General features: G+C 41.3%; 1 protein-coding gene across 3 annotated transcripts; it reads left to right on the forward strand.

Annotated features, from left to right (window-relative positions):
• The first annotated feature begins 257 nt into the window (after positions 1 to 257).
• Positions 258 to 14,654, forward strand: DAZL (deleted in azoospermia like). 3 transcript variants are annotated; one of them, XM_064167061.1, is made up of 11 exons: positions 258 to 482; positions 3,359 to 3,493; positions 3,763 to 3,854; positions 4,327 to 4,378; positions 8,057 to 8,129; positions 8,421 to 8,554; positions 9,863 to 9,940; positions 10,276 to 10,326; positions 12,238 to 12,342; positions 13,035 to 13,130; positions 13,783 to 14,654. In XM_064167061.1, the coding sequence occupies exons 1-11, from the start codon at positions 480 to 482 to the stop codon at positions 13,834 to 13,836; spliced, it is 873 nt and encodes a 290-aa protein (XP_064023131.1). In that variant the 5' UTR covers positions 258 to 479; the 3' UTR covers positions 13,837 to 14,654. The 3 variants fall into 3 exon arrangements, with proteins under 3 accessions (XP_064023131.1, XP_064023129.1, XP_064023132.1); XM_064167059.1 differs by having other exon boundaries at positions 260 to 482; positions 13,032 to 13,130; XM_064167062.1 differs by having other exon boundaries at positions 261 to 482; positions 8,057 to 8,123; positions 13,032 to 13,130.
• The last annotated feature ends 10,208 nt before the right edge of the window (positions 14,655 to 24,862 follow it).

Genomic DNA, 24,862 nt, shown 5'->3' on the forward strand with positions numbered 1-24,862 from the left:
GGCCACGCTCCCGCTCGACCAGGCCGCAAATGACAACCTCATCTGTGTATAACGGAGAACAACCGCGACGCGCTTCTCGTCTACAGACGCGCTGCTAAGAGGCAGACAACACAAGGGCTGACCCATGAGCGGCGGGAGAAGGCAATGCCCCCGAAAAGCCTTTTAATCTGCGCCGGTGTCGACGGAGAGGGCAAGGTGTGGCCTTTCCCCGCCCCCTTCCCACTTGGGGCTACTTAAAGAGAGGAGCCCGGACCGGAGCAAGCTGTTTTTCTCCAGAACGAAAAGGAAGGGGTGGGGGGGCATTAAAAAAAAAAAACAAACCCAGAAACAAAATTAAAAAACCCAAAAAAAAACCCCCAAACCCACCGAAGAAACAACCCAACCTGTCCAGCGTTTGCTTTCTCGAAGAAGCTCATATTAGTTTTGAGGGCATCGCTCGTTTCCCAAGCGCGTGGGCAGTGCTTCAGCTCCGGTGAACGATGGTGAGTAGAGGTCGGCGCGGTGGGAATGGGGATGAGGGGGAGCGAGTAGCTGTGGAGGGGCTTTTTGCTGGCGGCTGTAGCGACTTGTTCGGGTGCTCTCTCGGGAAGCGAAGGTAAATAAATGGGTATTAACTTATTTTGCTTGTTCTTAAATGAGAAAGGGGTGTCTCTAGGGCGGTAGTAGTGTCGCCTTGTGGGGCATTGAGGGGTGTACCGCTGGCAGGATTGGACCCCTGAGAGTTCATGTTGCGTTTAATAGCGAAAAAGCCTTAAGCCTACACGAGCAATTAAGGTCAGGAATAACACAGAGTAAAAAGCCTGGGGCTTCATGTGGGGCTGAGTGTCGGTCCCTAGAGCTGTTGGCGCCGAGGTGTGGGTGAGGGGTCCGCTACAGGCACGCTTCACGCCGTGAGCAGCCATTTTGTGCCGCACCGCCGCGCTCCGCTCTGCGCAGGCCTGGCGGGAGCGGCCACGCTGGAGCTGCGGCTGGGTGCGGGCGGTGCTGGCCTGCTGTGTGTCTCTATGGGTCGGGCGGGAACGTTAACCCCGTGTGTTAGAGAACGCGAGACCGTTGCCCTCAGAGGGGCTCCTGCGCTTTGCCCTCCCTTCGACCCCAGCTCTCCGTCTTCCTTCGCGCCTTTTCCGGTAATGGAGCAGGCGAGGTGCGAAGCCTGCAGGCTGCGAGCGGCTGCGGTTGGCCGCAGCCGTATAGGAGCGGCGGCCCCGGTGGCTCCGTAGCGCTTGCCTCAGGTTCCCCGCTTTGGCGTTCTTCTTTACCTGCCAGAAAAGAGACTCAGCGTAGTGCGTTGTGGACTTAACGTTGTCAGGGAGAGTGACTGCCTGCAGTAGCACGCTGCTGTTCTCCAACGTGCAAGTTGCACTCCGAGAATTGTTACTTGAAAAATGGGGTTCACGAGTGTATGCTGGACACCGCAAAACGGATAGAAGAGTAGGGCGTTAAAAAAACAACAGGCAAGCTAAGCTTTTACTGAAGTTAAGCCTTAAGTGGTAGCTGTTGCCGTGCGAGCGCGCCCAAGTGCTTACCTGATAGCGCCACCTGCTGCCCGGTAGGAAGATCGCCTTGTCCGCCCCGGCAGCCATGTTCTGTCGGTAGGTGCTGCGCTGTCATGGTAACCGATTCCTGCCCACGGAAACTGTTCGGCAGGGCACGTACCGGGGGCTTAAATGGCAAAAGAAAATGTTCAATGCTTATTTAAAGCGAAAAGCCTCTGAAGTTGTGGAAAGACGGGGAGAAGGCTAGGAAATGAGGCACTGAGATGGTTGAAAGAAAAGCTTTTCCTCCCCTGAATGTGCAGAGGACTGATGTTTGTGACCTGTTTGGGTAGCTAATTAATTTCCACCACCTGGTCCTACTGGTAGGCTTTCCCCACTTCTTCCCCCCAAAAAAAAGTTTGATAAGAGGTCAATACAATGTTCAGGTATCAACTTAGTGATGCTTAGTGGAATATTGCAGGGAGCAAGCTGGTTACATTTATGTTGTGATGAGAGAAAGGAAAAACCTCTGCTAATGTCATGTAAGATGACAAACTTTGAATAAGCCTTCCTGATCTCTAGAAACTTGGATTTCAGAGGTATGACATGCGATGGCTAGACAAAGCAACTTAGGTTGCTTTTTGGAAGGGTTGGGTCACTTCAGAGGGTACTGTAGTTTCAGGGTAGCCACTTGAGAATACTGCACTTCCATGGAATCCTTGTGTAAAGGCAGTATCTGTTTGCCTGCCCACTTCTTTGCACTTCTTCTGGCACTAGTTGGGTGCTTCAGCTGAGTAGCTTCCTGTTCTAGGTTGCCAGAGTATTTGCACCGCAGAGTGAGTGCTTCTCTCTTAGCCTGGTTCACTCTAACAGGTCCAGAAAGAAGTGGAAGCTGAGTTTGATCAGCTTGAGGTTGCTATGGAGTTGCAGTTTTCAGTTAAATACTCTTTAGCGGGGGTGAGCCAAAGAAATGGTGCTGTCTAACTCGCCACTTGCTTCGCTTTTGCCCTTGTGTTTTTTATGCTAGCGCAAGTGTTTATGAGCTTGGATCAGGAGTGGAGGATTCTGACGAGTACTATGAGTGTTTTCTTCAGTAAAATGTAGGATTTGTTTACTTGCCAGCAATGTCCAGAGTTGTTCTAATGCAGTGGGGAAGGCGTAGATCTTTCCTTTTTGTGTTTACAGCAGGAATGTTCTACTACACAGCCCTTATTACTGTGGGAGCTTAGCAAGATCTTACTTTAATGAAAGCAGTTCAGAAGCAAGTCTGTAGTCCTTCATATTCCTGTTGTGTTTAAACTGACAATTTTTTATTCTGAGAAAAAGAGTAGCATGAATATTCCAGCAAGACCTGATTTAATTTCTTAGAGCTGACTTGTAATATATCCCTGTTACCTGTGCTCTAAGGCCGTTTGTAAGCTTACTTCTCAAATATATAAAGCTTGGAATGTGTTCTGTTGGATATTCAATTTACAGTAAATTATCTTCACAGAATTTTATTTTCTTGCTTACATCTGAAAGCAGCTTAGCAAAGTTCAGAAATCTGGCATCAGTAAGCAGTAAAATTCAGAAATTAACTATTCTGGTGTGTTCACTATGTATGGTAGTAGCAACACTGCTCATGAAGCTTCATGCAGTCAGGGCTACTTATATTAGCCTAGGTTAGGTCTGGGTTTAATTTCTGAAGTGTGTTAATGTGGTTACTTCAACCTTTTTTTAATGAGCTATCTATTTGCAGCATGTACTTAATTTCAAGGAATTGAGAAGGTGCTATTGAAACTGATTTTCTCATGCTGTATCTATAGGGAGATGTAGGCTTTATAGTATATGGAAACATGCTGTAATAATTTGACTGAAATCTGCATTCTGTTTAAATTTTCCAGTCTACAAACGTGGAGGCCCAGTGTGCAGGTGTCTCGGAGGACAATACCCATTTGTCAACAACCAGTCAAGGATATGTTTTACCAGAAGGAAAAATCATGCCAAACACAGTCTTTGTCGGTGGAATCGATATAAGGGTATTTATATATTTGTAATTGTTTAAGGTAGCTGTAGGGTCACTTCAGTGGAAAAGAAGTGGGAGTTTAACTCCTGGGGTACTTTGTTTGTTTTCTCCCAAGTGTTTGCCTTTACTAATATTAAAATGTTGCAGTGTCATGAGAATTTTGGAAAAGATGTCTAACTTCCTACAGTAGTAGGGGATGGGTTGGAAGTACAGTAGTGGTTATTTTAAATCCTTTGTAAACAGTTGAATGTGTTTGAAGAAGTTTGAGTTTGTTTCTTTTAGATGAATGAAGCAGAAATCAGAAGTTTCTTTGAACGATATGGTACTGTGAAAGAGGTGAAAGTAATCACTGACAGAACTGGTGTTTCCAAAGGGTGAGTAGACCTTGAGTAGTTGTTTTCAAATTCCTGCTTAGGTGGATGTAGTTCTGTCACAAACTATGCTAATTAGTTTGACATGATTAAGCCTTAACAGTAGCAGCTGTTTTCTGTTGTGGTCTGAATCTAGATTGCCATTTAAAGTTGTATAATCTTAAAGCATAGCCTGGTTACTCTACTTTCAATCTGTTCTTGAGGAAAATAGAGGGTTTGCCACTTCAGCAGTGGAAGCAAAGCTTGAAACTTGTTTGGTGCCTGCATCTATTAAATTCTAGAATCTGGCATTCAGTTCCTTTGATTTATCCCAGCACTACATGCTGCTAGCAGTAAATTTTCATGCTGAATTTTAAACTTAAGTCCCACTTGATACATTTCATGTCCATGCTCTTAACAGCTCTTGTTCAAAATTTAGCAAACAAACAAATCAGTCTGATTATTGAATAATCTAGATGTTCCTTTTTCTTTCCAGGTATGGATTTGTATCTTTTGTGGAAAATGTGGATGTTCAAAAAATAGTAGAAGTAAGTTCTTTGTTTAATTAGACAATTACCTGAGGAAGTGAGTGAGAGACATGTTTAAGGGAAACCACCAAGTCATGCACCCTATATAGGAAATTAGGAAAGATAATCTAGGGCTGCACAAAAAGTAAACTTCAAAACCCAAATTAGTTTTAGCCTTGCTGTGCTTGAATGTCTCTTGTAATTGTATTCCTAGTCGTTCTCAATCATTTATGTACTTGAAAAACTGCATAGCTTTTGCCTCCTTTTTGGCTGCTGGCTTTCTGTGTTGGGTGATTGCCATAGAATCTTCTGGTACATACCTAGACCTTTTAGTGTTACTATTAGGAACAATGGCAACAAGGAAAACAGCAGGAGGTTTTTTGCTTTGGTCTCAGCACTTGAAGTGTGTGTGTTTCTCTTGTGGTATTCACGTGTCTGGATGATACTGGAACACAAGTATGCTCTTTCTTAAAGCCTCTTCAACTAGATGCAACTATTCCTACGTCGTACAATTTTTATATAGGAGATAAAGGGGTAGAGCTGTTACAGTCATTGTGGTCTTAGAGTTAAGTACTGGTGAAATTTTAAATCTTACTGCTTACAACCATGTCTGTTACTTGGTTCTGATAGACTGCAGCAGGTCACAAAGTATTGATAAAGCTGGTTTTCCTCTTCTCCCAAAGTGTGAGTGCAGTAACTGCAGAAATAACATGTATCAAAATACTTGACTTTCAAGATTTTGCCTTAAAACTTTGATGTCTCTAGAGGATGAACAGCTTTTCATCTGCTTCTGAAGCCCTTGAATAGGAAAGTAAAGCTGAAACACAAACACAGATAAATATGTCAGGCACAAATGTAGTGCTCTGTCATGTTTGAATATGTTTATTGGCTGTCCAGCTTCTTAAGGGGGAAGAAAACATTTGAATGAAGTGGAGAGTGATGAAACTCCCACAGGAGATTTTTGATTATTGTCAAAAGACTTGAGAAGTTTGCTGTTCTTTTGACTCTCATGGTATGCTGACAAAAATACTGTTACAAGCAGCACACTTCATTTGAGAATGCCTTCTTACTGTGGGTTACATGTGTTGTACTCCCTCAGTGTGGAATACTTGCATTGAAGCAACACTCTTCCCTTGAGTAGTGTTATTTGAGCTACATTGATTTTACTATTTTTCCTCTGCACTGCTTCAAAACTGAAAGCCCTCAGCCCATCTCTGTGCTCACTGATGCAACTTTGTAGACCACAGGTTTTTGAAGAGCCTGAGGTATATGTCTTTTTTTTTCTTTCTGGTACAAATTTCAGTACAAGTTACTGCCTTGTCAGGAAGAAGTATGTCCAGATAGAAATTGTCTTAATGAGGCTCTTGGTTTCTGGAGGGGATGGAAAAAGGGCAAGTATTCACATTGCCTTTTAGAGCTCAAGTCTTAAGCAGACATCAGCTCACTAAACCATTTCAGGCATTGCCTGTACTGAATGCTCAGTGCTTAATGCAAATGGACAAGATTGAGCCTCTCCACAAATTGCTCCTGATGCCTGTGTTTATCTGCCTAGCTCTAGCTTTGTCCATCTTGGAAGATAGGTTCCTTCTGATTTAGGTCAGATTTAATTTATAGCTGCGTTCTGGTCTAGTGTCAGTCAGTTTGCTGTTCTGCTTTGAGGGGAGCCTTCAAAGGGCTCTTCTTACTTAGATGGAAAAGGCAGTTATGTGGTTCTGGGCACAACAGGATTGCAGGAACACTGGGAAGAAAAAAAAAACCAGCACCCCAAAGAAACAGCCACCAACCAACCCCGAAACATACATAAAACTAGTCAGGATATTTCACTTTTTTCCACCACATCTTGTTTATTTTCAGTGTGAGAAGATGACCAAGACTTCATTTATAGTGCTATTTTCTTGCTTGCTTTTACAACCAACAATGAATTTTCTGTCATCTGTGCACAGCACTTGGGAAGAAATAGGAGGAAAAAGCTTAGTGAAATGTCTGTTAAAATGGAAAAACACATACTTTGTTCTGAAGCCTGCAAGTTCTTAGTGGTGTACGAAATAGAGAATCTCGATAAGGTATCTGCATCTAAGGCTGATTTTAATACTTAGTACTAAATTGTGTGAGTTGGGTTAGAGCAGATCTTTTACTTCTGAGGTGCTAAGCATTTGTGAACCTCGATGTTAGTCCTCTGAGCTGCAACAGATGACTTATTTTAGCTAATGTCATCTGTGACATGTACACAGATGACAAGTAAACAAGCTTCTTGTCATCATCTTGGCAGAAGATGTGAGATCAGATGCAAAGGTGAATTCTTTTGGGAGGTGTGTGAAGGGCCTGAGTATGTGAATAAATGTTAATCTGCTTAAATAATAGAATGGTTTAGGTTGGAAGGGGCCTCAAGGATCATCCAATTCCAATGTCCCTACTACAGGCAGGGACACATCTCACTAGAACAGGTTGCTCAAGGCCTCATCTAACCTGGCTTTGAATACCTCCAGGGAGGGAGCACCCACAGCCTCCCTGGGCAATCCTGTTCCAGTGTCTCACCACCTTCACTGGAAAGAACTTTCCCCTAACATCTAGTTTGAATCTTCCCTCTACCAGTTTAAACTCCTTACTCCTCATTCTGTCATTACAAGACCTTGTAAGTAGTCCATAGCAATAATTTATGTATTGGAGCAACTTTCTATACTCCAAACTTAAATTGTCATCTTGTGGAGAACAGAATGTTACAGGCCCTCTTCTGTAGCCAGTCCTTCAAGTGTAAGGTGGCTCTGGTGTCATTTCAGCCTGCATCTATCAGCAAATGCTCTCCCAGTTTTCAGACCAAAGATTTTTTTTTTGAAAGAACATAGAAGACAACTTTTGCAGAGAGTTACTTTGAAATTCTTTCTGTGCTTTAACAGCTTCAATTACTGTGGTGGCTAAGCAATACTTGGTCATTGATCACAGAGTCTGAAGTCCTACCGTCTGTATGATCTAGCATGGTGTCAGAACATGCTGAAGGAGAATGTACATCTCTCAAGCATTTGCTGACTACTGAGGGTTGCTCTCAGCTCTGTTTAACAAGTCTTACGTTCAGGGTTTGGGTTTTTGAGGAACACACGGCCCGTGTTCCAGTTTTGCACTATCTTGATTAGTCTGTGTGCTGCGTAGAAGCCTTGGCCAAAAGATTGTTAATATCAATGTGCTTGGATATTCTGGAGGAACACATCTGAATGCTTCTTAGAAGGAGCACAGTAACATGCAGGTAAAGAGTAGTGTGTAGACAGCATTTCATTTCCTTTTAACACTAGGTGGACAGCTTCTAATAAGTTACATAAAGCATGTTAGGAAACTTATGAAACTGGCTGTAAAGTTTCAAGGAAACTTAGACTATGGTCACTCTGTTAGGATCCTTACTGAGACAAGAACAGTTCAAATCTGTGTGTATAGAACCAGAAGGCTGACAGTCACTAGTACATGGTTAGAAACTGCTAGTCCAAGTCGTGTAATATGTTGGAGGTGTTGGTAAGTAAACAAATAGGTGTACTGAGAGCTCTGCAGGAAATCAAAGGTAAAAGATACAACGTGTTGAGGTGGAAGAAGAGAATGGCTCTTGAGCCTGTATGTGAGGTGATAATATTGTGGTGTATAAGCAGAGTCACTTCAAAATCAAACCACTCACAGATGTCACCAGTTCCCTAGCTCACAGAATATCCTGTCTTGCAGTCTCACATCAACTTCCATGGCAAAAAGCTGAAACTGGGGCCAGCGATTAGAAAGCAACAGAACTTTTGTAAGTGTATGTATAAACAAATTTCTTCATGTTAAAAGTGTTTGGGTTTTTTAATTGTACTTTAACATCCCTGCAGGTCTTTTCTCTGATGTATGATGACATTAAACTTCACATATGACTTCTGATTGCTCTAATTGGTCGACAGTTCATATAGTAGAACTCAAGCCAGTAGCACAGTATAGTTAATACAAAGTTAATTCAATAGTCAAAATTTGAAGGTTTTTTGCAGCTTGAATTTAGATTGCTGAAGAAATGCATGAGAAAATATCTTAATGTATTTTTTGTACTCTAAACAAGGTTCTTATGTGCATCCCAAACCACTTGTCTTCAATCCTCCTGCACCACAGTACCACACTGTATGGAGTAACCAAAATATGGAGACCTATGTGCAGCCTCCAGCTGTCATGAGCCCAGTAACACAGTATGTTCAGGTAAGGCCATTCATGCTGCTTATTGTGAATCATAATCACACATTCTTCAGGATTATATACTAAGACCCCATTTACCCATACATGCTTATTTTCCTGTTGCCTTCCCCTAACAAGAATTGCTCAACTTCAAATCACTGCAGAAGAAAGCCAGCAACCTTGAGAAGTCTGTTCAATTATGTGGTTGCTTCATGAAACAATACACAAAGAGAGACCCTTTGTTTGGAGACTGAGGAAAAATTTTGCTAATGGAGCTATGATTTAATAAGTTGCTATGTAATCTTGTTACTTGTCCCAGATGGACTTCACCAAACAAATGCATCTGCATATCTAATATTCTGATGCCCAGCCTCAGAGTAAACCACAAACTTTAAAATGTATTTTTTTTAAAGACAAATACAGAACCAGAACATGTCTGTGGCATCTTGGGGGTGTTCTTTCCTCCTACCTGAACAGATTCTTATTTGAACTGTTGTTGCAGCATCTCTTAGCAGCTGTGACTAGTACACTAGTGTCTACAGGACATGACTTAAAAGTATGAATAAAGTGTTCTTACTGAGGTGTAGGTAGAGTATTTCTGCCTATATTGTTACAAGTGCTGTGAGTAGAAGGCTTTCCAGATTATAGTCTCTTCCTGTATTAATAAACTCTATATGATAGGGCAATATCAATTCCAAGTGGATTCTGTTATGTGTGTTAAGTGAATGAAGCTGAGCAAACTGCTGTGACTCTCAGAAATGCTTTTATCTCTAGGACATGGAGCTTGGTAATACTTCAGATTCTCTTAAGTTTATTGGGAAAGTGAAATAGTGTAGGAAGAACCAATTCTCTTACATGCTAGAATGTCTCTATCCTCTTGACAAAGCTGAGGTATTGTGTCAAAATACTTGCAATGAACAAATGCTGGGAAATCACCTGAGCTGTAATACTTAACATTGTTTGGCTCCAAGAGACTGATCCCAAGTACCTTATTTCGTGGTAGTTGACCTGTTTCAGATGTACTTGAGAAAGTTTATGGGATGAATTGTACTTCTGAAATGACTGAAGATGACACTGCTACAAGCAAGTGCGGTGATTTTAGAGGTGTAATATCCTTCAGAACCTAACTTTCAAGAGAATTTTTAGTGCCTAAAGTGCTGAAGCCCCAAGGGTAATAGTAAGGTTTGCTTTTTAAATAAAGCTAGTCTGAAACAGGAATTGAAGCAATACTGTGACTGTATGCTACTTAGAATGTGCTTCTGGCTTTATAAATACCTTCACAAATACTTCTATTTTGCTTCAAGCTTGCCTTAAAAAACAATCTGTTTACAGACATACCCATACAGTTCACCAGCTTTATTGATACAGCAGCAAGTTCCTGTGGGATACCAGCCACCCTACAGCTATCAGGTATGCAATTCTTCAGTAGCGGAAAGGCAGTTTAATACCTGACCAACATGAATAGAATGAACAGTTTTGTTAGGACTCTAGTCACAGAAATCCTGGGTTCAATTTTTTTTCTCTTAAATCTTGGAATGAAAAAAGAAAGGAGCTAGTTGAATTTGTGTTAAGATAACCTTTAAACACTATGTGAGTTATGTCTGAGAAAGCTATTTTACTAGACAGTAAAATGTTTCATAAGAAATCTATACATGAAGTGTTGTGAATAGTGGCTCTTAAAGAGCAATGGGCTGTATTGGAAATGAATGAATAAAAGCTGTTTTTTTGTCTAATTCTTGTTTAAGGTTCAACCCCAATGGCTTACTGGGGAGCAAAGAAACTATTTTATGCCTCCGGTAAGTCTTCAGAGTTTAACTTCTGGAACTTTACTTTCTCAACTAGCGCAAGGTTTTGACAGCTTGATCCTAAAAAGTTGTTTGCTGACTGAATCTCTGTAATCTGGCCTGTATGAATCTGTAGCTGTTGACAGAATAGGAAGTTGTTTAGGATTTCCTAGTGGCAGGATGTTTTTTAGGAGCTGCATAATAGAACTACCTTCTTTGTATAGAGTTACTCTAAACATTCTGCTTGCAGAATTCTGGAATTCTAACCTGATTTTTTTCATGAAGGTCTGGCATTTATTTTCCTTCAGTCTCATGCATAATTCTGACTTACAAGATCTGTAGAATATTCTGCTTATTGATCAGAAATAAGTATTTTTTTCAGCTCCTTTCAGCAGCTTTTAAAAATCATTGCTACAGACTGTAGATGTTACTGGTGGCTTCTAAGAGAGTGACTTAATTTGTGTGTCTTCACACAAGTGCCATTCACAGAAGAGAAAACGTGTATTTCTTCAGTGATGTTGGAACTTAAAGCTGCATCTTGGACATCATCATGTTCTTAGACTATAATCCTGTATTTGTTGATTACAATCTCTGTTAAGTGTTTAAAGTCTGTAATACTTCATTTGTCTTGTAAATGTTATCCATTCAAGCTAATTGCCAGCAGATGTCTGTAGAATATGTGAAAGGTATGTGGGGGAAAAAGGAGCAAAAAAGAACTTTTGGCATGTATATATTGCTGTCAATTGCTGTCTCTGATCATATTAGAAGATTAACATTTCTGGAGTTGGTGTGCATATTTTTCAGTAGACATTTAAAGTCTGGTTATGTGAGCAGACAGCTTTTCTAGAAAAGCTGTTTCAGTATCAGTCTTGACAGCCTCAAAAGAGGACAAGCTCATAAGGTGATTGGAAACTTCATCCTTCAGTCAGCTGTTTTATACCCACTGATTTGTTTGATGGGTAATCACGATTTCCATTCATAAAGAGAACAACCCTGTTCTGATGAGGTCAGAGGTGATAGCCCTTTTGATGGTTAGGGATGGTGCTCAGGAAGGGAGTAGTCTGCTAACAGCGGTCTTTCTGTATCTCCTAACATTGTCAACTTGAAATCAGAGTTTTGGTGTTGAAGGGCTTTTGGAAGTATCAGATGGTACACCTTGTAGTTGCTGTGTATCATCACAAATAACATCTTGGAGGAATTATCTTCTAAGGAACTGAAAACTGCTGCCAAGTCTGAACAGATCTTGACTACTTTGAGGCAAAACTCAATGTTTTGCCCCTGAAAAGTGAGACTAACCTTGCCATAGAGATCCTAGTAAAATGGGCTGTAAAAGCTGCCAATCCTCTCTGGAAGGGTGGTTATAGATCTAAAAAGTAACTGCTTTATCAGCCTCTGTCTTGTAATTGAAGTCAACACTATCTTGCCAATTGCAACATTGCACTGTATGCATAGGTAAGTTATGAGTTCTAAAAATGTCTTGTGCTTCTCTAGACTCTCTTACATCTTAAACCTCAGTTATATAACCATGAAGAAAGCTTCAAGTAAGTGAGAGACTCTATATAGAAAAGCAATTTCTTGGGCAGTGATGGCAGATGTCTCGCTTCCCCACTTCTTCCATTGGGTTTTAATAATCTTTCAGCTTCCTGGTTGTACTAAACTATTAGTGAACACCTTTGAGGAGGTAACTTAACAGTGATTATGGCAGAGAGAGAGAAGATATTTCTTGGGTAGATCCTTTTTGGAAGGAGACAAAGCGGTCTAAAAATAGAGACCAGCATACAGTATTTCCCTCCATATGAACAGCTTTTAATCAAGTGCTAAGGTCAAGTTTATGTAGCTTACAGATAGGTGATGAACAGTGACAACACAACTGTACATGTTTTTGCAGTGTTACTAAAACAGTGTGGTATTCAAACTACACAGGTTTATGCTTCAGTAAGCTATCATTGTGCTGAGGATCCAGAATTCATACAGACAGAATGTGCTGTTCCAGAGCCCATGCAGTCATCTAGTACCAGTCCACAAAAGGTAATTGCTTTCTCAAAACTTGGCATTTCTAGGAATAGGATTTATGACAGAAAGTTTGCATGTAAATGTTAAGATGAAGAGAGCCTCTGATTGGTATCCTAGAAATTGAGGTTACAGTTGTTGCTTTAGCAGTTGCTCTCACCTCTGTATCTGATTTGTGTATAACTTCAGAAGCTTTGCATGTTCCCTGGAAAAAAAAATAGGGTTAATCTGTGGTGCTGAGGACTATATAAAATGTGGTCTTACATAATTAAATACAGTGTTTTTAAATGACAAGGCTTTATTTACAGTGGGAACAGTAGAAACTGAAAAAGCAGATTTAGGTGAAACATAAAGCATCTGAAGTGGTAACATTTTGTGGAAGTTGATCCTTGTTTGCATGACAGTTGGCTCTGAATTGAAAAATGAAGTGTCCTTTAGAAAACTCATCTGTCAGCCCACTACATGCCAGTTCAGTGGTGGAATAATCAGAGCTGTTAGGTTGTAACTTCTAAGGGCGATAGTGAGCTAAGTTTAAAAGGTTGGGTTTGGTCTTTGGGTTTTGATTTAGAAAAAGAGATAAGCTCAGGAAATATGAGGCAGCTGGGAGGAGTGCTGAATATAAAATAAGCCCTGTGACATGCCCACATTGCTAGTAGTGGGCTGAGAAAATCAGTATCATTGTAGATGTACCTATAACTGTATTTCAGAAGTCTGTGGACAGGAGTATACAAACAGCAGTATCCTGTTTGCTTAATCCTGAGAACCGCATGAGGAACACCTTTGTATCACAAGAAGACTACTTTAAGGTATGTTCTGGAAACATAATTGAATCCCTGAAACACAACTAACCTTCAGTTATCACTTGCAATATACCATAAAGATGGAAAGATGTGTGTATGGAATTCCATTTGAATTCGTTCTTGTACATACTCCAAAGTGTGTGGGTTTGGCTGTCAGTTGCTTAATGCTGGAACAAGTGCAGAAATGAGACCTAACGATTTAATCAAGCCTGCATGAAGAAATTGCTGAACAGTCAACTCATGGGCACTTAAAGCACAAGGCTGGGTGATTATTAACCCCGAAAGGGTAGTGGAGTACTCCCTAGTCTAGACAGGGGATATTGAGTTTGAGCCTCTTATACCAGTTCAGAACCCTGTAGCTGGTTGTCAGACTTCTGCTGTATGTGTTCAGTTTTAGTAGAGTTGCAATTTCCAATGACACTGTAGTGGCTAATTTCTGTTAGTTATTAATACTGTGTTTAAGACTTTGCTTCCTTTTTAAAAAAGGACAGACACACTACTGGACACACTTACCTTGAAGCAGAAATACAGAAGCTGTGTTTGTCAGTTTTGTGGTGGGGTGAATGGAATACAGAATGTCTTCAGATACGTTTTGTGAAACTTAGTTGCTGTATTCTGTTGATGAGTGAACTCTTCCTGTCTGTTTTCCTCATTCCAGGAGAGGAAGGTGCATCACTTGAGAAAAGGAAGAGCAGTACTCAAAAGTGTTTGATCAACACAGACTTGAAAGTATTAAAATTCATTAATTTGATGTTACTACAGTTCAGTTTAGCAATGTATGCAGTATAACCACCTTCAGAAAGCTGCTTCAAGTTGAAGTTTGTGTTCCTGTTCTACCTGTTTGAGCGCAGTTAAATTCGTTTTGAGTAGTTGAAGCTTAAAAGTTGTAAGAGTTGACGAAGTTCCAGGTTTTGTTTGCATGCTTTCTGTGTTAACTAACTGGAATGGTAAAAATGTTAATGTGGGAAAAGCATTCTTGGTTTGTTTGGTGCATGCTGATTTTCTTCTGTGGTTTAAAGTACAGTTTGCATGTTACACTTAGTTTTTCCTGAAGTACAGTTTATGTGACTAATACTGACTCTTGCAGTTTTAAGAATGGAAATGGTTATTTGCCCAAGAAGGTTGCATTTTAAAATTGAGTTATTAAATCAGTGGAACAGAAGATGTCGCATTGTAACTTAACTGAAGCCCTTTCAAGTTCTGGTTGTCTAAAGACTACCTAATCAAAGTGGTTATTTTCATTCATGGCAATTTATGTACCTGCAGTCCTCAGTGTTACTTAACTTTTGGGAAAGAGATGAAGAATCCTAAAAGTCTTGGGATGCAATAATTAGCTGCATTGGCTACTCAGTATACTTTTTTACTTGAGAAATTTTAACAAGCACCTGTGTTAAAATTGTGATAACACTGCATTTAAAGTAACCTTTGCTAGGTGATGCAAACTGTTAATCAAAGAACGTCTATAAGTCTATTTTAATAATTATGTAGATTTTAGTGATGTGTATTGAAACCATTAAAATTTTATTTTGACTTGGCTTTGCAAATGTCTCTTGATGTGCTAATACAGTACTAGAGTTAAGCTACCTTGAGGAAGATGTAGCAGTGTAATAAAGATTTGTGGAAGCTGTTGAATATGAAAATGTCACTTAGGAATAGTAAGACATCTTGCAATAGTTAGCAGCTGCAGTTTTGAAAGAGTAGAACTGTTTATTCAGTCCTGTGTGCATGTTCAATCCTAGTCTGCTTTTTCTCTTCCTCCAATGCTTCACTATCCAGACAAAAATGGAGGTTGGGCCTCTCTTAAGGATGCATACATGAGTTGAAATGGCATGATGTGTTCTGCTTCAAATTTCCAGAAGGAAATGGCCAGGAGAAAACCCAGAAGTAGATGTTAGCAACTCTGTCCCTTTGCATACATTTCACTATAGATCTGGACATGTGAGTATGTCTGCAGCATAAAAAGTACCAGGACTGCTGCTCAGGAGCATTCTTGAATTTTACTAATGAAGAAAAAAGCTGGGGAGATAGCAATTATTACAGATTTTTTGATTAATTCTATTCAAAAATGTACCAATGTTATGACAGCATAAACTGATCTGAAAAAGTAATCCTGGTAACCTTTTCTCAGACTGTTCCATGCCACTAAGTGTAGTGTTAGGCTTTCCGTTATGGTAATTTGCCCTGTTTGCTTCCTACTGCTGCTTTAAAGATAGCTTGATTGTACTTAAAGAAGCTGGTAACAAGTTCTTATTTGTGTGTCTTTTTAATCTTGCACAGTTAAACTCAGTAATTAAAAAATCTAAATCTACAGTGTTATGAATATCAGGACCCTTTGCAGCTTTAAGTACCTTAATGGTGTACTCAGGCTGTTAGAGCCATGGTGTTGGTTTATTGATAAAGGTAATTGCTTCTCTGCAAATGCAGGTTTCACGTTGGTTTGATTTGCCCTGGGATGTATCTGAGGCTTTATGCTGTAGCTATAAGAAAAGGAAAAGTGCCTATTGTGTAGTTGTCCTTGAAGAGTCTCAGTGCCAGAAGAAGAGAGATAAACCAGAAAATACCTACATGGAGTGCATATTTTATGTTTATTTGACCAAGTGTTACCCATAGGACCATCTGGTGAGCAAGCTGATTGTTCAGTATGTTTGAAATGGTGATGCTAGATAGGAACTGTTCTTACAAGCATGCTGAGAAGGCTTATCACAGTGAAATGCATAGCCCAGGCCTTATGGATGCCATTTATTTTCTTTCCCATTGGATCATGTTTGTGCTGGTTTTGTTAACGGTGTCTCATCCGTAGGAAAACTATTTCTTTTCTTAATTCCCATCTGTGAATTTTACATTTTGGTGGCATATGCCAGTAAAAAAAACCCTAAGAATGTGGGGTTTAAATGTTCTTTTGAAGCACTCTATATGCATAATACAAAACCAGTAGAGGTAAATCTTGTTTCACTCAAACTTGAAACATCTGTTTAATATGGCTATAGCTGAAGGCATTTCCAAAATAGGTGTGCAGTTGGAACTCTTGCAAACTTGTAGCTCTTCTATCAGACCAAGTGGACCATGTTAGTTGTTGAGTAGCAGGCAGTAGTGAGTTCTTGTGGCTCTGTGCTTGCATGGTGTATATGTGAATTGTGTAGTGTCCCAGAGGCATTGGAAAGTCTTTAAAATTGTTACCTGTCTAGAGAACATAGACATATACAGTGCTTGTTTTTACTTGGTGTTAATACAGCTGTGACACTCGTGGTTCTTGCCTGAAGTCTCAGTGAACTGTTTGGTGCTGTGGCTGTTTATACTCTTCACAAGCCATGCCTACCCAGCAGAACTAATTTTTGGTATGAGACAGCCAGCTAGATGGTGTACTTCGTTCTCCATTACAAAGGGTTGTCTGACACAGACAGTAATTCCCTGTTAAATTGGAGTTTTGGGTTTTTTTGACTTCTAAGTATTGGTGTTAAACTAAGATGCTAAATTTTCTCTTGCATGTCAGTGATCTGACCCTTTTCATGCTACAAAGAAACAGAAGGATTTTCCACTGTTTCACAGGGTTTTGTTTCACATGCCTCAATGGGATAATGTTTGAAAAGTGCTCTATGAGGTATACAGTCCAAATTCCTTGCAGGAGTGACCTGTGGAATGCTGTTTTAGGATATATGTTTTATAACTTCAATGTTTGCTGCTTTCCATGTAGCTGAGACTTAAAAAATAAGATTATCTGGGCTATAAAGAGTAAGTACCAGGGCTTCTTCACATGAAAGTCCCAAGTAAAAGCTTAAGTAGCTTTATAGCCTTGATGAATTCTTCATTATACCTTCCTACTCTAAAGCTGGAGGTGAACTTCAGTTTAACTCTTGAAGCAGGGGGAACACCTTTAGTGTGATTTCAGTAATGAACCAGCTGACTTTACAAAGGTCTTCAAAGTCTCAGTGACTGTTCTTGATTGGCTACTGTGAATACATTCAGAAGATAGCTCACCCCCTGTCCCACTCAGTAGTCTTAACTTTTGTATGCTTGATGCTCATGACAAATGATGTTCATTTTTAACCTTAAGGTTGGTTGACTAAATGTAGTAATGAGAAGGACAGGTTTTAACTTGTAAAATACTACTGTAAACCACCAGGTCAGAGCACAAGTCTTTTTTTGTAGTGCAGTCCTTGTGTTAATCAGGGGCATGCTCAGAGACCTGTCCAGCCTGACACTGGCATGGGGAATCTCTGTGCATCTACCACCTGCCTGGACAAACTACTTCAGTGACTTACCACCTTCATTGTATTGCTTGGGGTGGTTGTGACCAAAGTGCAGCACCTGGCACTTAGTCTTGTTAAACCTCATTCTGTTGACCTCAGGCCATTGATTTAACCTGTCCAGAACTCTCTGCATTGCTTTCTTACCTTGGAGCAGATCAAAGCTCCCACTAAGTTTAATGTCTTCTGCAAACTCTATGGTGCTCTCAATCTCCTCATCCAAATCATTCATAGCAGTATTAAACAGAACTGGCCCCAGTATGAAGCCCTGGGGGACACCACTTGTGACTAGCTGCATTTACCTCTTTGTGCCTGGCCATCCAGCAAAGAACCCATATGTCTCTGCCATGGGCTGCAAGTTTCTCAAGGAGAATGCTGTGGCAGACAGTGTCAAAGGCTTTACTAAAGTCCAGGTAGACAACTTCAGCCTTTCCCTCATCCACTCTGGGGGGTCAACTGGTGACAGAGACAAGGTTGGTTAGGTGGGACCTGCCTTTCATGAACCTGTGCTGACTGGGCCAGATCCCACTGTTTTTCTGCATTTGCCATCTAAGTACACCCAAGATGAACTCTCTAATCTTTCCTGGTACAGAGGTCAGGCTGTGACTGGCCTGGAGTTCCCTGGATCCTCCTTTTGGGAAGTCTCTTTTTTTGTAGGTGGCTATTATGTAGGCAAGTCTCTAATTGTCTGACACCACTTCTGTTAACCAGGGCTGCTGACAGATGATGGAGAGAGCAGCTTGACAAGCAACAGACTCTACTCAAATGTCTGTCCCCAACTTTCTCATAAGCTTCTTGAAAGGCTGCAATCAGGTTTCACTGGAGCCTTTTCCAGGATGAACAATCCAAATTCTTTCAGTCTTTCTTTGTAGGGCAGAGGGGTTCCATCCCTCTTAATTGTTGCAGCCCTCTGGGCCTGCTTCAGCATGTTCCTGTCTTTGCTCTACTGAGGACATCAGAGCTGAGTGCAGTATGGTAGGTGAGGTCTTCCAAAGCAGTCAAGGAATAAAACAGTCTCCACAACGTTTTGGCCCATAGCAGTTCCTAGAGTCATAGATACATTTTGGCCCATAGATACAGTTATTGTAAGCTGGCTTTAGAAAACAGTTTATTCGACCAGGATGAGTGGCTGCCATGCATCATAAGCAAGACAAATGATGTGTTGGTTAGAACGGCCTTAAAGTACCTCTGGTTCTTAGGACTATGCATTACTCCTTGGCCACATACTAAATCATGTTTGGATTGAAAAGGATCAAGTCCAGTTCATGTTGCTAAGTCCACCACTGAACCGTGTCCTTAAGCACTACATAGAACAGAATAGCTATGTTATGTGTATTTGATACACCAGCACTATGGCTTTGTGCCAAGTATCTCATTTATTATATTAAAGAAGTTGTTCATGGAACGGAATACCAGATTGGAAGAGACCTCAAGGATCATCTAGTCCAATCTTTCAAGGTAAGAATATAGTTTTAATGGGGTGGCCCAGCACCCTGTCAGGCTATGCCTTGAAACTGTCTAATGGGGGATCTGCCACCTCACTTGGCAGTTTATTCCTGTGTTTAACCTTTTAGTCAACTGGAACCTTTCTAGTAGCCAAGGCTGCAGGACAATGACAAAAAGGGTCTCAGTGAGCACTTCAGCTTCCTCAGTACCTTCATGTAGAACTAACCTGTCTACATTTGCATGTATCTTCAGTAATGTAGCAGGTTGCTAATGATGGGTTGTTGGATTATGGGGAAATAATTTGCTCCCTGTCTTCCAGGCTCAGGGGGGCTGGTCTTACTATTAAGGTCTGAGGCAAAGAAGACCTTTTCCTCATCCCTTAACACTACATTTCCTCTTGCACCCATCAAAGGGTGAAGATTCTCCTTAGTCCTCCCTTGGGTTTTATTGTATTTATAGAAACATATTTTATTGTCCCTTACAGCAGTAGCCAGATTCATTTCTGCTTGGGCTTTGGCTTGCATAATTTTCTCTCTGCAAGGCTTTGTGCTACACCCCTGAAGTATCTTCTATTTTCTTACATGCCTAGTAGGGTGGAAATCTCCAAAGGTACTATCTTTAATTACTAGGAGAAAATGTTTTTCAGGCTTGGTAGGACAATACTCCCCTGTGCTAAGAGCTGCCCTGTGATGTGCAGGTAGGTTTGAGGTCTGCTGCAGGTGATGTTTTCACTAGAGGGTTCTCAATGCATTAAAAAGGTCATATTCAGAGACACTGATCACAAGCTGAGAACATTACTCAAGGCATGCATATATAGGATATTCACTGAACCCTAAGTTACAAGGTTCTTGAGGATGTTGTTTGCTTCTGTAAATACACAAATCTGATTTGCTTAAGATACTGGAGGAAAAAAAGACATTGTAAAAAGGCAAAGGTAGGTCTTTTGCCTTTTGTTAGCATTTATCTGCATGAGTGAAATACCTATCAACAGAGCACTAAATACTTAGCAATGCTAACTGAAGTTGCTTGCTTAGCGGTCCTGATTTTATTTTCACTAGAACAGATCTTTATATGTAGTTAATTGACTTGTTTGCTGAGCCTCTAAGGGAAAATGTTGCAACAGGTCCTTATTGAGAAGGAATTTCCTGTAAATCATAGAATTACCTGGTTGAAAACAACTTAGATCATTGAATCTAATCATAACATAACTCCCTGCACACAAGTGGTAGGTCATGTCCTGAAGCTCCTCAACCAGATGTCTTTTAAACATGTCTGGTGATGATCATCCCACCACTTCTCTGGGCAGAAAGCTATTTTACTTTGCTATTTTTAGCTAAGTATAAAATACTTAGCTGTCTTTAACAGGGAAATAAATCTGTATAGTCTTTCTACTTGATTGTTACAACAGCCTTTATAAACCCTAACTTGTCTGTTGTATTTAACTTGCTGTTGCAGTGGTTGTTCCCTTAGGAAACAGACTCAGTCTTTTGGGTTTTGAGGTAATTTAGTCGAAGTTACAATTCTGTTAAGAGGTTTTAAAAGCAGACTTTTGGAAGTAAAATCAAAAAGATCAATAGTCAGATTTTTTTTGTGAATCAGCACTGGTCAGGCCACCTCTTGAGTCCTGTGCCCAGTTCTGGGCCCCTCAATTCAAGAGAGATGTTGAGGTGCTGGAAGGTGTCCAGAGAAGGGCAATGAAGCTGGTGAGTGGCCTAGAGAACATCCCTATGAGAGGCTGAGGGAGCTTGGGTTGTTTAGACTGGAGAAGTGGAGGCTCAGGAGTGACCTCATTGCTGTCTAGAACTACCTGAAGGGAGGATGTAGCCGGGTGGAGGTTTGTCTTTTCTCCCAGGCAAACAGCAAGAGAACAAGGGGACACAGTCTCAAAATGTGCCAAGGGAGGTCTAGGCTGGATGTTAGGAGGAAGTTGTTGTCAGAGAGTGATTGGCATTGGAATGGGCTGCCCAGGGAGGTGGTGGAGTCACCGGTCCCTGGGCGTGTTCAAGAAAAGCCTGGCTGAAGTATTTAGTGCCATGGTCTGGTTGATTGTTTAGGGCTGGGTGCTAGGTTGGCCTGGATGATCTTGGAGGTCTCTTCAAATGTGGTTGATTCCATGATTAAACATACATGCACTTTTATTTTAGTGCTGTGTTGCTGCTTTGTAAATTGTGAGGTCTGGGATGATTTGCTTTGTTTTGCTCTGGGTTTTGTGGTCTTGATATCAGCACTTCAGAACGCTAGGCTATTGGAAGATGAGAAGCTGCTGTGCTGTGTGACAGTGAACACCAAAGCACACTTTCTAACACTGAGTACTGAGCATGTCTGCTGGAGCAAAGGAAACCTGAATGTGGATTTTTTCTTCTCTTAATACATGTCACTTGACAGCATATTTTCACCTTTTAATAAGTCTTTTAGGTGGCAAATTCCATATGGGAAAATCCGTAAGAGTTTCAGGAGTCTCAAGCTGGGGAGGCAGTGGATTGAAAAAGAAGATAATCCTGAAACTGACTCTTGGGCAAATCCTTGTGTATTGAGGGAAAGAATATATGGATTTTTTTTTTAGCTTCCTGTGTAAATTCAGGGCCACTGCAGAAACATTTTCATGTCTGAGCAGGTGTCTACTGACTTCATTTTCTGAAGCTTTTGAGGATGACCTTGGCAGACAAGCACATTTGTTTCTGAAAGGTGCCTTCCTTCTGTTCGAGTTAGTGGTACTTGGGTACTAAGGGAGAATTGGAGTTCACTGCCTTAGTTGTATTTCTTACTCAAGTTATGCTTTGCAATACTTCAGTGTGGGTAGTCTGGATGGATATTAAAAATGAGACTAACATCTCCTTTTATAACCGTCTAGGTTCTATTTCTGTAGGTTAATCTTCACGCTGTGGTGGACCCAGCTGTGCAGTCCATCTTTGACTGAGAACTGTGCCAGTTGCCATGACAGCATAGAGCTACCTACTGGTGACAGAATAATAGGCAGGCGACTTCTGTGGGAGCTGCCACACTGTAACTTAGTCATCAGCCAGCAGGTGGAGCGTGAAGCTAACAAAACCCTGCCCAGCGGTGCAATTCCAAGCACGCTGCTCTGGTGCAGCGCTGCAGCCCGTTCTTTCAGCAGTATAAGCTGGCCAGCACGGAATGCACCAATTCCTGTTATAGTCTAATTTCCACGTTAAGAAATACAGGTGTAAGAAATACAGTGGAAACTCTCTGTAGATTAGCAGAGGTGGATGGGGGGGCAGAGCCCAATGGGATGAGATTTAACAAGGCTAAGTGCAGGGTTCCACACTGTGGCCACAGCAACCCCAAGCAGCACTACAGGCTGGGGACAGAGTGGCTGAGAGCAGACAGGAAGAAAAGGAACTGGGAGTACTGGTAGGTAGTAGCTGAAGATGAGGCAGCAGTGTGCCCAGGAGGCCGAGAGAGCCAATGGCATCCTGGCCTGCATCAGGAACAGTGTGGCCAGCAGGACAAGGGAGGTTATTCTGTCCCTGTGCTCAGCACTGGTCAGGCCACACCTTGAGTGCTGTGTCCAGTTCTGGGCTCCTCAATTCAAGAGAGATGTTGAAGTCCTGGAATGTGTCCAGAGAAGGGCAATGAAGCTGGTGAAAGGCCTGGAGCACAGCCCTGTGAGGAGAGGCTGAGGGAGCTGGGGGTGTGCAGCCTGGAGAAGAGGAGGCTCAGGGCAGACCTCACTGTTGTCTAGAACTACCTGAAGGGAGGCTGTAGCCAGGTGGGGTTGGTCTCTTCTGCCAGGCAAGCAGCAACAGAACAAGGGGACACAGTCTCAAGTTGTGCTGGAGGAGGTCTAGGCTGGATGTTAGGAGGAAGTTCTTCCCAGAGAGAGTGATTGGCATTGGAATGGGCTGCCCAGGGAGGTGGTGGAGTCACTGTCCCTGGAGGTGTTGAATAAAAGACTGAATGAGGCACTTAGTGCCATGGTCTAGTTGATTGGCTAGGAATGGGTGCTTGGTTGGCCTGGATGATCTTGGAGGTCTCTTCCAACCTGGTTGATTCTGTTACAGTGCATGATGGGCTTGATAGAAAGACAGGGTTTGTTTGCAGGTTTGACACAAGTTGAGTATAATACCAGGACAGAGATGGGTGCTCCCTAGGGAGACAGGGTGGTGAAGCTTAAACCGGTGGTGTATTGTGTAGCTCAAAGTTCCTGTCAGCTTATCTGTAACTCTTTTCAGTTCCTCACTTCATTTCTGCAGTGCTTACAGATTAAATCCTTAAATGAACTTGACAACATTTCAAAAGGATATGAGAAAAGGCTTTGGTTCTCCTATCAACTTTCAGGTAAGTCTGATTATTCTCCAAGCCCATGAATGTGAGAAAGATGAAATAGTAAAAAGATAAGGCTGTAGTGATATTTAAATCTCAGTATGGTCTGAGTGTGTGCATTTAGCCACCTTCTGTTTTCCCTTCATATAGATAATGTTGAAATGAGTAGGAACGTGGACTAACTGGGTGCTCTTTCTAGATCACTCTGTTCTTGTAAATGAAACACAGTAACTGGCAATGGGTGGGAACTCAGCTAGAGGTTCTTACTTTTGCTGCCAATGCTTAGTGCTACCTGCAATTTTCAGTGTCCTAGGACTGTGTCTCCCTAGGTTGGGGGAGAGGAGGTGATATGGATAAATACAGATATGGAATATGGGTAACTTAATTTTCAATTGCTATGTGTACTTCCCCGTGGTAATTATGACTCTCTGAAATGTTCACTTTCTTGGATGGTGTTTTCCAATATAAATGACACTTTGTGATGGTTTGGGTGTTCCCCACACCCACCCTCACTTTGGAAATCACCCAGACTAGACTCAGATGGCTCTGAAAATTGAATGAAGGTTTATGTTTACAGCTTAGCCTAGTTCTTGCCAAGGTGATACTTTTGGCATATAAAACGTGTTAAAACACCCAGGATACACAATTTATGAACAGCTTGTGTAAAATCCTAAGTTTGGGAAAAAGGTTAATTTGTTTAAACTCCTTTTCTTCAGTAAGCATCAGTGATTTTTTTGTTGTTGTTGTTGGGATGCTCTTTTCAATTCCAACTAACTTGGAGATGCCTCTACTATCCAAAAAAGTTTACTTTCCTATATTCAGCAATGATAACCTTAAGTGTGGTAGGGCTAAGTTACTTTTCACCTGGAGTTTGGGAATCTGAATTCTGCCAAGCAGTTGACATTCTAATTTTTGGAGGATTGGCTATGCATTTTCAACTGTATTGCAGCATACTTACTGACAAATATCTTAACTTCAAAAAGTGGTTTTATGAAGTTTCTCTATTTATCTCTGGGTTCTCTTTTGCCACAAATAGATAAATACTTGCTCAAGACTGGACTTCAGCCTTCCATCCTGATTACCTTTTCAGATACTTCCATGACTATTAGAATATATTAGCAGGCCACCTAGACACTTTGCCCCAGCTATTGTCACTCAGTGTGATGTTATGCATCTTGTATCTGAATGCTTTGGGTGGTGGGCAGCTGTACAACCTCTTTCCTCATTTTGAGACTTCATCAAAGCTTGCTTGAAATACCAACAGTCTTTTTGAGATACCAATCCTAGTGTAAACCAGGCTCTGCATACTGTAGTGTTTCGCAATGTGGTGGTTTTTTGTACTGTTGTTCCCTGACAACTAGAGACTGATTTTTGGTCCTGTGCATCCATTGCAACTGCTACAGATCTCATCTAGTTGTGTCTAAGAAACCTTAAATATCTTCAGCTAACTTGCAGAAAAGTCACTGATACCATACAGTTGTGAAATTGCTTGTAATGGACTGGATGATCTTGGAGGTCTCTTCCAACCTGGTTGATTCTATGACATCCTTTCACTAGAGCTCAGTCTAAGGCCTTAAGACCATTTAAAGCATCACAGCTGCCACAAGCTGTATTTTGTCAACAGTCTTGACACCTCCTCCTGTTAAACTGGTTAAATTGCTTTTCAACTGGGAGAAGTGTTCCTTGACTTCTTTGTGATTTGTCTTCATTGCAAGAGTGCTTTAACCTAATGAACTGGATTTACTTGGATGATGTAGTTTCTGT

This window comes from Pogoniulus pusillus, chromosome 28 (genome assembly GCF_015220805.1).
Source record: "Pogoniulus pusillus isolate bPogPus1 chromosome 28, bPogPus1.pri, whole genome shotgun sequence".
In the NCBI taxonomy this organism is placed as follows: Eukaryota; Metazoa; Chordata; class Aves; order Piciformes; family Lybiidae; genus Pogoniulus; species Pogoniulus pusillus.